This window comes from Oncorhynchus clarkii, chromosome 29 (genome assembly GCF_045791955.1).
Source record: "Oncorhynchus clarkii lewisi isolate Uvic-CL-2024 chromosome 29, UVic_Ocla_1.0, whole genome shotgun sequence".
Lineage (NCBI taxonomy): Eukaryota > Metazoa > Chordata > Actinopteri > Salmoniformes > Salmonidae > Oncorhynchus > Oncorhynchus clarkii.
Genome location: NC_092175.1, coordinates 14,315,884 through 14,328,344, shown reverse-complemented (window position 1 = coordinate 14,328,344; position 12,461 = coordinate 14,315,884). Strand labels below are relative to the sequence as shown.

Genomic DNA, 12,461 nt, shown 5'->3' with positions numbered 1-12,461 from the left:
CTATGGATTTCACATGACTGGGAATACAGCTATGCATCTGTTGGTCACATATCTTTAAAAAAGAAAGTAAGGGCATGGATCAGAAAACCAGTCGGTATCTTGTGTGACCTCTTACCTCATGCAGTGCAGCACATCTCCATCACATAGAGTTGATCAGGCTGTTGATTGTGACCTGTGGAATGTTGTCCCACTCTTCAATGGCTGTACAAAGTTGCTGGATGTTGGCGGGAACTGAACATCACCTCCAGCATAATTTTAAAGAATTTGGCAGTGCGTTCAACCGGCCCCATAACTGCAGACCACGTCTATGGCGTCGTGTGGGCGAGCTGTTTGCTGATGTCAACGTTGAGTGCCCCATGGTGGCGTTATGGTATGGGCAGGCATAAGCTACGGACAACGAACACAATTTGCATTTTATCAATGGCAATTTGAATGCACAGTAATACCGTGATGAGCTCATGAGGCCCATTGTCGTGCCATTCATCGTACACATCTAGTGAGTATGCAGGCCATGGAAGAACTGGGACATTTTCAGCTTCCTGGAATTGTGTACAGGTCCTTGCGATATGGGGCTTTGTATTATCATGCTGAAACATGAGCTGATGGTGGTGGATGAATGATACGACAATGGGCCTCAGGATCTCATCACGGTGTCTCTGTGCATTCAAATTGCCATTGATAAAAGGCAATTGTGTTCATTGTCTGTATTTTATGCATGCCCATACTATAACCCAAGTGCCACCATGGGGCACTCTGTTCACAACGTGTTGTGACAAAACTGCACATCTTAGAGTGGCCTTTTATTGTCCCCAGCATAAGGTGCACCTGTGTAAACATCATGTTGATTAGCTTCTTGATAAGCCACACCTGTCAGGTGGATGGATTATCTTGGCAAAAGAGAAATGCTCACTAATAGGGATGTAAACAAATTTGAACTCAACATTTGAGAGAAATACATTTTTACGTGTGTATGGACCATTTCTGGGATCTTTTATTTCAGCTCATAAAACATGGGACCAACACTTTACATGTTGCGTTTTATATTTTAGTTCAGTGTAATAACTTCACCGTGCTCAAAGGGATATTCAAAAAAGAAAAAAAAATATATATATATATATACTTTTTTACCCATCTACCAATAGGTGCCCTTCCTTGTGAGGCATTGGAAAACCTCCCTGGTCTTTGTGGTTGGATCTGTGTTAGAAATGCACTGCTCTGCTGAGGGACCTTACAATTATCTGTATGTGTGGTGTACAGAGATGAGGTAATCATATTAAAAAAATCACGTTAAACACTATTATTGCAACCAAATGAGTCGATGCAATTTGTGACAAAAAGCTTGCCATAACAAAGGGGTTGTGAATACCTATCGACTCAAAACATTTCAGCTTTTCATTTGCAATTAATTTCTAAAACTTTAGAAAACATAATTCCACATTATGGGGTATTGTGTGCAGGCCAGGGACAAAAAAATCTCAATCCATTTTAAATTCAGGCTGTAACACAACAAAATGTGGAAAAAGTCAAGGGGTGTGAATACATTCAGAAGGCACTGTACATTACAAATCACAAGGTCTCATCGAACTCCAGTCCCTTGAAGGCAACACATGCTGACGTTCTTATTTCATTGTTTAAAATTGAATATCTGAAACATACGATACACTTGCAGTGAAGCCGCTCAACAACTACATCATACCAGTCATCCAACACTCCCATTCAGAGCGACATGCTGACATTCTTGCCCCCTGGCATTTGATTAATCAGCTGTTATTGGTTTACCAGAGTCCACACACCATAGTACCAAGGTCTCAATCAGTCTCTGATCAAAAGGAAAGATCAAGGACCAAAACCAGCTGACACTGCAGCCCCTCAGGACCAGAGTTCTGCTACTAAACACATTAGGTCATATCGAGGTGAGAGGAATGTCTCTCTTCCTCCGCTCCTCCTTTTCACTCATCGTCTCCACCAAGGCAGTTAATTCTCTCATATTGACTGTTGACTTGCCGTGCTTCCTTCAACAGGAAATGGAAATATATACACACACATGAAAGTCTAGAGGGGATAAGAGGGATGATGAGAAGAGGGTGACACACGATTTTAGGGAGAATAAAAAAAAATATATATATATATTAAATGACTGCTAGGAGCCTCAATGCCACAATGTGACATGATAATCCAGACTGCACGCACACACACACATTATTTGGGCTCTATAGAGTACCACATTGAGTCAATACCCATTGGCAACATTTCTTTAAATAACATTTCTGTGAACTGTCTTGTGCAAGTTTGCACAAGACAATTTAAAACTGTTTGCAAAGGTGTCAGCTAGCGATGACGTGCAGCAGCTTGCTGGGATTTGTATTCTTACTTTGATGCTAATTAGCATTTTCGAAAGTAAATATAGCCGACTATATTGATCAAGTCACCTTGTCCGAGAGAGATTTACATGGTTATTAAAACGTCACACCAGTGTAATCCCACACGAAACCCAGCCCTTATTTTATAAATCTAAAATTCCCTATGGGGAAAAATGAATGGTGGAAAAACTATTGGAACCATTTCCCTGTTTGACCTCTAGGTTTTATGGATATTAAAACCTAGAGGGGCTCTAAACTGCATAGCTGATTTCATAACTGAACAAAATGTGGTTGAATGTTGATTGTAAATCTTAGCACCTGTGGACCTACTGCCATCTAGAGACTGTTAGAGCCAATTCATGCTTAATCCAAAAATGTGGTCGGTGGCGCCGGAGGTACGCAGAGACCGAATTGAGCTCTGTACCGCATCGCCGTGCTCCTTTCAAATGTTGTAACAATGCAGATAGCTCCCTATAGCTTAGCACTTTATATGATTGGTTGACGGTATGTGGGGGCGGGAGGTCCTGTATAAACACAAACTGACTTCCTTGACAACTTCCTTCACAACAGCTCTGCGCTGCTTGGCGACGCGCAGGAAGTATGAATGCCCTGACTCTTGCGGAGGCCATATCACCGTAAATGCTGCACGCTCCCAAATGCTGCACGCACCCAATCCGAATGACAATGACCATTTTACTGGGAGACAACTCTTGGGGAAATATTTGCCCTGAAAAATATGTATTTGTTAAGAGCTTGTTAATCTTAGGATTCAACGTAGGAAACGTCTCATCAACATGCTGTTGCGTCTCTGGTCTTATAAGTGTATTAACTTTCACTGCTGCCTCTTGTGAGCCCCTTCAGCTCTGTTTCTCTAAGGAGAGGAGGAGGACAGGATTAGTTCATTTCTGTGAAGCACTCAATGTCATTTGTTATGGTATGAGTTTGCATTGATATCCATTTATCTGTGCAAATGGTGTGAGTAGGCAATGGTATCCTCACTGCGTGAATGTATCCCTGGTCTTTTTAACACCCAAAATAAAATCAGTCAATTAATCAGTCAATATTTAAAATAAAGATAAAGCACAATATCAACAGCTTTCTTTTTCTCTTTTAATTTGTACTTTTCTCATAATATACATACAGTGGGGCAAAAAAGTATTTAGTCAGCCACCAATTGTGCAATTCTCCTACTTAAAAAAATGAGAGAGGCCTGTAATTTTCATCATAGATACACTTCAAGTATGACAGACAAAAGTAGGGGGAAAAATCCAGAAAATCACATTGTAGGATTTTTAATGAATTTATTTGCAAATTATGGTGGAAAATAAGTATTTGGTCAATAACAAAAGTTTATCTCAATACTTTGTTATATACCCTTTGTTGGCAATGACAGAGGTCAAATGTTTTCTGTAAGTCTTCACAATGTTTTCACACACTGTTGCTGGTATTTTGGCCCATTCCTCCATGCAGATCTCCTCTAGAGCAGTGATGTTTTGGGGCTGTTGCTGGGCAACACGGACTTTCAACTCCCTCCAAAGATTTTCTATGGGGTTGAGATCTGGAGACTGGCTTGGCCACTCCAGGACCTTGAAATGCTTCTTACGAAGCCACTCCTTCGTTGCCCTGTTTGGGATCATTGCCATGCTGAAAGACCCAGCCACGTTTCATCTTCAATGCCCTTGCTGATGGAAGGAGGTTTTCACTCAAAATCTCACGATACATGGCCCCATTCATTCTTTCCTTTACACGGATCAGTCATACTGGTCCCTTTGCAGAAAAACAGCCCCTAGCATGATGTTTCCACCCCCATGCTTCACAGTAGGTATGGTGTTCTTTGGATGCAACTCAGCATTCTTTGTCCTCCAAACACGACGAGTTTAGTTTTTACCAAAAAGTTATATTTTGGTTTCATCTGACCATATGACATTCTCCCAATCTTCTTCTGGATCATCCAAATGCTCTCTAGCAAACTTCAGATGGGCCTGGACATGTACTGGCTTAAGCAGGGGGACACGTCTGGCACTGCAGGATTTGAGTCCCTGGCGGCGTAGTGTGTTACTGATGGTAGGCTTTGTTACTTTGGTCCCAGCTCTTTGCAGGTCATTCACTAGGTCCCCCCGTGTGGTTCTGGGATTTTTGCTCACCGTACTTGTGATCTTTTGACCCTACGGGGTGAGATCTTGCTTGGAGCCCCAGATCGAGGGAGATTATCAGTGGTCTTGTATGTCTTCCATTTCCTAATAATTGCTCCCACAGTTGATTTCTTCAAACCAAGCTGCTTACCTATTGCAGATTCAGTCTTCCCAGCCTGGTGCAGGTCTACAATTTTGTTTCTGGTGTCCTTTGACAGCTCTTTGGTCTTTGCCATAGTGGAGTTTGGAGTGTGACTGTTTGAGGTTGTGGACAGGTGCCATTAATACAGGTAACAAGTGGAGGACAGAGGAGCCTCTTAAAGAAGAAGTTACAGGTCTGTGAGAGACAGAAATCTTGCTTGTTTGTAGGTGACCAAATACTTATTTTCCACCATAATTTGCAAATAAATTCATTAAAAATCCTACAATGTGATTTTCTGTATTTTTTTTCTCATTTTGTCTGTCATAGTTGAACTGTACCTATGATGAAAATTGCAGGCCTCTCATCTTTTTAAGTGGGAGAACTTGCACAATAGGTGGCTGACTAAATACTTTTTGCCCCACTGTATATTACTGTACCTGCTCCTATACGCCTGTCTGTAGTTTAACTACTGTTGTCTGTCTTGTACAGGAAATTATCTGCTCTCTATAATGTAACTACCATTGTGTCTTGTCCTATAGGAAAGTACCTGCTGCCCTATGTGTCCCCCCACCAGGCATGGCAGACCCCCTCGGAGAACTCCAACCTGGTGCGGATGCGCTCCACCACCTTGGGGAAGTCAGCCCCCTCTCTCACCTCTAGTCTGGTGAGATGTACATCCTGTTAATTATCTCCCATGATTCCACTACAACATTATTTGTACCCCCCTGCTTTGATGTTGAGGACAGGATATTGTTAATCAGATATTTGATTGGCGTATTAATCAGACATTTCTATTTATTATTGCCATATTTTAAGCCATATTTTTTTGCATAGCAAGACACTCCTCATGACAGTACAGTGAATACACAGCAAAGAAACATCAATCAGTAAAAATGGTAAACAACATTTATTTGACCTTTATCTGAAAGTAGTAGTGATTCATATTTCGTCAGAGCCGTAATGTTCATATCCTTGATTATAAACAAACAGTACGCAATCTATGATGATTTCAGAAAAATAAGATGATTCTGTGATGGAGATCAATCTGAGATCTTGATTGGAGCAGATATAGTCTAATCCCTCAGTCTGAAATGCCAGTCACCTTGTCTCTAGTCTAGTCTCACTTTGACCTTGAGCATCAAAGAGCCTTTAAGTCAGACATCACCCATCTCTCCTGTATTCTTTCAGATAACAAAAGCGATAGCAAGCCCAGATTTCCTTTTGATGGGGAAATTATATCGTCCCATCCCATTTCAAACGAGTGAAACGTAATTGAAAGTTGAAGCTAAGCCAATTATGTCCATCTATGAGATCTCATTCCAGTCCAGAGGTTTTATCTTTTTGTGTTTATTTACCTGGACAAATGAGAAGGTGTGTACTGTCTCTACCTTGCTTTCCAGTCAAGGTGCTTAAACAAGGGAGAAAACCAGACATTTGGAAAACAGTTTTCAGTCATTGTGTTTGTATAAAGTTTTTTTTTTTTTACAAATCCCAAATCATGTAATCAGATTTGCTGTTATCTAGACGTGGAGATTCAGAGAAGGCTTGATTGAGCGAATCCTATCTAATCTGTGTGGATGTTTCTGTAAGCGAAACAATTTACCGTGCTGCATTACAGACAGCGGAGACGATGTTAAACGTGCTGAATATTTCTCTACACTGGAGGGAGCCACTGTGCTGTTTTGAGTTTGATCCACATTGTCTTACTGTGGACACATTTAGTATTTGTGAATCAGAATCAATGTGCTTCTTCAATCTACAATGTATTGTGGGGGAAAAAACGAATATAGTATTCTCAATGTATATGAATTGAAAGAGTATTCATACACTATTTGAGCTTTTCACACTTTCCTATATTTGTATTTATATTCATGATCATACTCACAGGATACCTCTTATCTTTAGGAATGACCTTTCTTCCCACTGCTGTTTATGTCAACATATGATCAGATAAAGTATTTGACACACGGACATACTAACAACCTTTGTGTCTGGGGCAAGGTAAGGCATGTGCCATCTCCAATAATCAATGACAAAAATTATGATATTGAGTAAAAGTTCAACAGGACTTTACCCAAAGACATTGAATCCATAAGATCAGAGTGAGGTCTCCATTTCAGATCGGAATGTTTGGCCCTCATAATATAGTTTCCCAATCCTGGTTACTGGTGACCCAACGGCTTAGTCATCAGTCCATCAGGTGTCCATCAGGTTCCCATAGTGTCAGATCCCCATATTATCAGTTCCCCAGAAAAGACTAAATCCCATATTATCAGGGGCTGCCGAGTGGCGCAGTGGTCTAAGGCACTGCATCTCTGCTAGTAGCATCAGTACAGACCCTGGTTAGATTCCAGGCTGTATCACAACCGGCCGTAATTGGGATTCCCATAGGGCGGCAAACTATTTCCCCAGCGTCATCCGGGTTTGGGTTTGGCCGGGGTAGGCTGTCATTGTAAATAAGAATTTGTTCTTAACTGACTTGCCTAGGTAAATAAAGGTTAAATCAAAAAATATATATAAAGTCTAGTTCCAGAAAGTCTGAACCCTGTGTTGTCAGGCCCCCATAGCTTCTGGTCTTCAGAAAGTCCCCATAAGGCCAGGCCCTCATCCCCTAAGGTGAGTGTGAAGATGTGGGTGGAGAGCCTCTCTGGAGGCTGCCACATCTTATTAGATTCTCCTCAGACCCTGTAAACAGACCCCATATAGCGAGGGCTGATTGAAATTAATTGTTGCAGAGACCAGGGTCAATAAGGCACAAACAGTCATTACACTGGGCCGAGAGAGGCGCCGCATTTTCATCTATTGACTCTCATGGGTTGCACATTTTCTGTGAGTTTGTGCAGGCATGTGAGAGTATATATGTGTGTGTGTGTGTGTGTATGCGCATGTTTACGTGTGGCATCTTTATATGTTTGTGTGAGAGTATTTGTGTGTGTTGTCTGATTTGTGTGTAGCTTGGTATCAGTCCACGACACGACGGATGGTAACGTTGATCCTTTTTCGGTCTATTGGAAATGCCTCCATGTCTATCTAGCCTCCCTGAAGAAATTCAATGCTGCTCGCCACCGCTTTACGGACAGCCAGGCGTGGACATACGTTGACTCGCTGACGCATGACCACATCCTAATAGCATATTTTGGAGCAGATAGTGGTGTATTTTAACATTTTCAGGGGAACACCATTTATAAAGTTGTGGTACATATTTGACATTGGGAAAACAGTATATTGAGAGAGACAAACATAACGGTTGCTAGGCTCTGAATGGTTTGGTTTGTTGCCAGGGACGGGGGGGGGGGGGGCAGATGATTGTGGATCATTGCTACAGAATTCCAGATCACAAAATTGGAAAAGTAGGACATTTTATTAACCAGGTTCCTTTTGGGGATATAAAATGTGTGCTCAAGGAGTTAACTGGATCAGTAGAGGTAGATTAGAATGTGCGTTCCCAAATGGAAGGCATCTTGAGTTTTGGGGACTTGAATGACAGCTAGGATTTCACCCAAACTCACCCATCTGGTACGAAAAGTAACTGATACAGATTGTTCTGCACTGACTGAACACACTAGGTAATTCCTCTCAATTCATTTGGATGAGTTTATGCCATCGTTCCCTCCAGAATGAACCTGAATCATGTGTGTCCCTGTGACAGCAGGATGTATCCGTTAGCTATCACAATTGCTGACACCATGTGACCCGCGGTTGTCTTGCTAAAGTTGAGATGGCTTTGTTCCATCAAATTAAAATGTCACTGCAGCATCGGACTGTCTGGCCCCAGGGACTATTTTGTTGCACAATTTTTATATGTGAAAACACAACATCCTTCTCATAATCATATTCCGTTCTATTGGCAGATCCTGTTAGGGCAGCCCATCTCTGAGCCATATATGATGTATATAATGTCTATCTTTATAATGTGCTTTGGCCCATGAATCTCGTGCTGAAATATGAATATTTCAGAGGAGAATATAAATTATCAGAATCATTAGAACACACACAAATACTTCTCGAAAGGGTCATCGGAGTTTGAAGTGCTAAGTTCTCATTTGAGAAGTTGAGCAAGGTGTCTGGCAGCATTTTGGTGTATGAGACAATGTAATGTGAGCAGATTGAGAGACGTCAAAAGCATAATTTATTCGTGTTTTAGGAGGAGGTTGATTTGGTCTGTTTTGATTCAGTTTGGGAGATTATTGGAATGTGTGATAATGATGATGACTTGTGCTGAATAATTAACATACATTTTCCCTACTCAGTATTGTTATTGTACAGCAATAATGTTAGAAGGCAAATCCTCAAGCTATCCTCTACGTTTTGAATTCAAACATCTGTTTCCCAGTGGGTTCTGGCTGTTATTCATTACAAGGCAGATTTCCTACCAAGAGCTGGATTTTGCATCAATTCTGTAAAATATTCCAGAGTTTACCGTGAAATATGGCAATTAACGCAATCATTTTTATGCATTCTATCCACAGTGGTTCCTTGTTATTCACTAGTTGAATAATCAGTGGTGCGTGGTATTGGCTTTCAATAGGTTATATTCCTTCTCGATTGTTGTCTGGGGACGTCAGACTGAAAGGCTGTGTTTAGACAGGCAGTCCAGTTCTGATATTCTTTCCACTAATTGGTATTTTGACCAATCCCATCAGCTCTTTTTACATCAGATATTTTACAGCGCAGATCTAATTGGTCAAAAGACCAATCAGTGAAAAATAATATCGGAATTGGGCTGCCTGTTGAAATGCAGCCTAAGTCGTCATGTTCTTAAAGCCACACTAGAATTTTGGCCCACTACTCTCAAAGTCTGGCCCATCCTCATCACCTTCCATCCCCCCCAGTGCCAGTGCAACGACTTATCTCCCTCTATCAACCATGCCATGCTCCCTGCCTTGCAGGTCGGCTGTTATTGCTTTCTCTCTTTTCTCGTCCTTCACGCTTTTCTGTCATGCCCCCCGGGTGTGTGGGTCTCTTTCCCTTTTCGCATGGCACATCTCTTTTGACTATGATTAGGTTTGACAGTAAATCAATACGTTTGTCCTGGCCTGATTTGTAAGATTGTCATAATCCTGATGTTGTGGCTTTGTGGACTCCAATTCCCCTTCTTTATTGTGGTCACTGATGTCCTTTGGAGATAGCGTTTCTCTCGTTTCAGCTGCATTGGGTCTGCAGAGGTGATGTCCGTGCTGAGGTTAGACAGATTGGACGACAGGAGAGTCCAAGGTGTGCTTTGTTTAGTGTTTGTGTACATGCTTTCTATTATACCGGTTCCCACTTCTGACACCAACTGTACTTACTTTTAACCAGACAGCGAGGAATAATGCCAATGTGAAGGAACACAGTACTAGCGTTTTATAGTTCCTTTCTTTTCTACAGTAAAAGTAAGCACTATGAACCATGTTCATATTCACGTCGAGTGCAGCTACCTGTGTGTGTGTTTTTTTTTTAATGCTTGTATACACATATCCTCCCCTGTCCTTTTAGTCCTATTCTCAAGATCACCTTCCAAGGTCGTATCAAGCCAATGATCTCACATATCCAGTAATCTTAGATACATTACTGTCATGTGACATGTCACTGTGTGTACACACATGCACAGAGGGCGCGGTGTAAATGAAAAACTGTCAGTCTTGATGAAGTGGCTGCAGTTTGCGATATCAGATTCCTGTCAAACTGCAGGGTATGACGTTTCTCTGTTTAGGGATTGTAATATAATATTAAGCCGCAATGTGACATTGTTTCCCTTTTTGTGAAAGAATATGAAATGAAAAGACTGGTATCACAGTCTGTAGGTGACTCCTGGAGGATTCCCTGGCGGACTCAAACTGACAGTCTGTTTCATATGTTGAATGCATTTATCAAAGAACATAACATAGGCCTCCTGGTTTCAACTTCTGACACCAACCAATGTACTTTTAGCCAGAAAGCGTAATACAGAACAAGAAGGTTGTCTATGATTTATTTCAAGCTTGAGGTGCTTTGTGTGAATATGTTTGTGTACCACATTGTTAAAATTAGAAGACACGTGTGTATTAAGCTTACGCCTTGGCCTTTCAATACTCTAATGAAGGTCAAAAGGCTGAAATGCAAAATAGATGCCGAAATAAACCTGGTAAACATTTCACAGCCCTCACAAAACGAATACACGCCAAACCAGTTATAATCGTAAAATATAAAAATACAGATGTGTTTGTTAGAAACAACAACAAGAATAATGACAATTTTAAAAGCTTAATTAAAAAATCAATATAAATCCAAATTAAAACAGCAGCACGAAAACAGGAATTAATACTTTTTATACAAATATTATATACATTTCCTAAAGAAAGGGGCACAAGTTTGGAATGTCTTCTCTCCCCCCTCCTATTTGCATTGGCAATTGAACCGCTTGCAGAAAGAATTAGTCAGTACCCAAATGTAACTCGTGTCATTATTTGCTGATCTCCTGATATACCTGACCAATATAGATTTTTTTTTTCTTCTTCAGAAGTCTAAAATCTCAGTAACAAGAAAAATAACTCATGACCTACAGCAATCCTTTTAAGTGTACAACAAAAAATATCATACTTAGGATGCTTAAGTGACAACAAAAAAACGAATATGTAAAGATAACTATCCGATTACTCAACAGTATGAAAGCAGAACTAATTAAATGGAACAATATTGCCATAAATCCAACAGGTATAATTAACCTCTTCAGAATGGCATGGCTGCTAAAGTTGTTATACTTATTCTCTGTAATACCAATTAACCCACGAAGACATTCTTTAAAAAAGTATACTCGGCCCTAAGACTTTATATGGGCAAATAAAACTCAGAAACCCAATGGGTTGGACAATACTTTTTTTTGTCAATCGTCAAAAAAAAAGAAGTATACTTTAAAAACTGGAAATCAACCAATCGTCCGCCGTTAACACGATAGCAAGGTCAAATGGTTTATTATCTAAATGTTGAAAGTGCATTGGCGATGGACAAAATGGTGCTGTTTGAGGCCATGTGGCAGAGAATCAAATCAAATTTTATTTGGCACATGCGCTGAATACAACAGGTGAACAGTGAAATTATTACTTACAGGTCCTTAACCAACTATGCAGTTTTAAGAAAATACCCCCCCCCAAAAAAAATGATAGATAAAAAAATAAAATAATAATTAAGAGCAGCAGTAAATAACAATAGTGGGGCTATATACAGTGGGGAGAACAAGTATTTGATACACTGCCGATTTTGCAGGTTTTCCTACCTACAAAGCATGTAGAGGTCTGTACTTTTTATCATAGGTACACTTCAACTGTGAGAGACGGAATCTAAAACAAAAATCCAGAAAATCCCATTATATGATTTATATTAATTTGCATTTTATTGCATGACATAAGTATTTGATCACCTACCAACCAGTAAGAATTCCGGCTCTCACAGACCTGTTAGTTTTTCTTTAAGAAGCCCTCCTGTTCTCCACTCATTACCTATATTAACTGCACCTGTTTGAACTCGTTACCTGTATAAAAGACACCTGTCCACACACTCAATCAAACAGACTCCAACCTCTCCACAATGGCCAAGACCAGAGAGCTGTGTAAGGACATCAGGGATAAAATTGTAGACCTGCAACAAGGCTGGGATGCGCTACAGGACAATAGGCAAACAGCTTGGTGAGAAGGCAACAACTGTTGGCGCAATTATTAGAAAATGGAAGAAGTTCAAGATGACGGTCAATCACCCTCGGGCTGGGGCTCTATGCAAGATCTCACCTCGTGGGGCATCAATGATCATGAGGAAGGTGAGGGATCAGCCCAGAACTACACAGCAGGACCTGGTCAATGACCTGAAGAGAGCTGG

At 40.7% G+C, this 12,461-nt stretch overlaps 1 protein-coding gene across 2 annotated transcripts in view; it reads left to right on the top strand.

The window, feature by feature from the left end:
- The window catches only part of LOC139388803 (microtubule-associated serine/threonine-protein kinase 3-like), a 149,142-nt gene that overhangs the window by 35,054 nt on the left and 101,627 nt on the right, over positions 1 to 12,461 (top strand). For both annotated transcript variants that reach the window (XM_071135734.1, XM_071135732.1), the window contains exon 3: positions 5,174 to 5,298. In XM_071135734.1, coding sequence (XP_070991835.1) covers positions 5,174 to 5,298 — 125 coding nt within the window. The remainder of the gene's footprint in view (positions 1 to 5,173; positions 5,299 to 12,461) is intronic.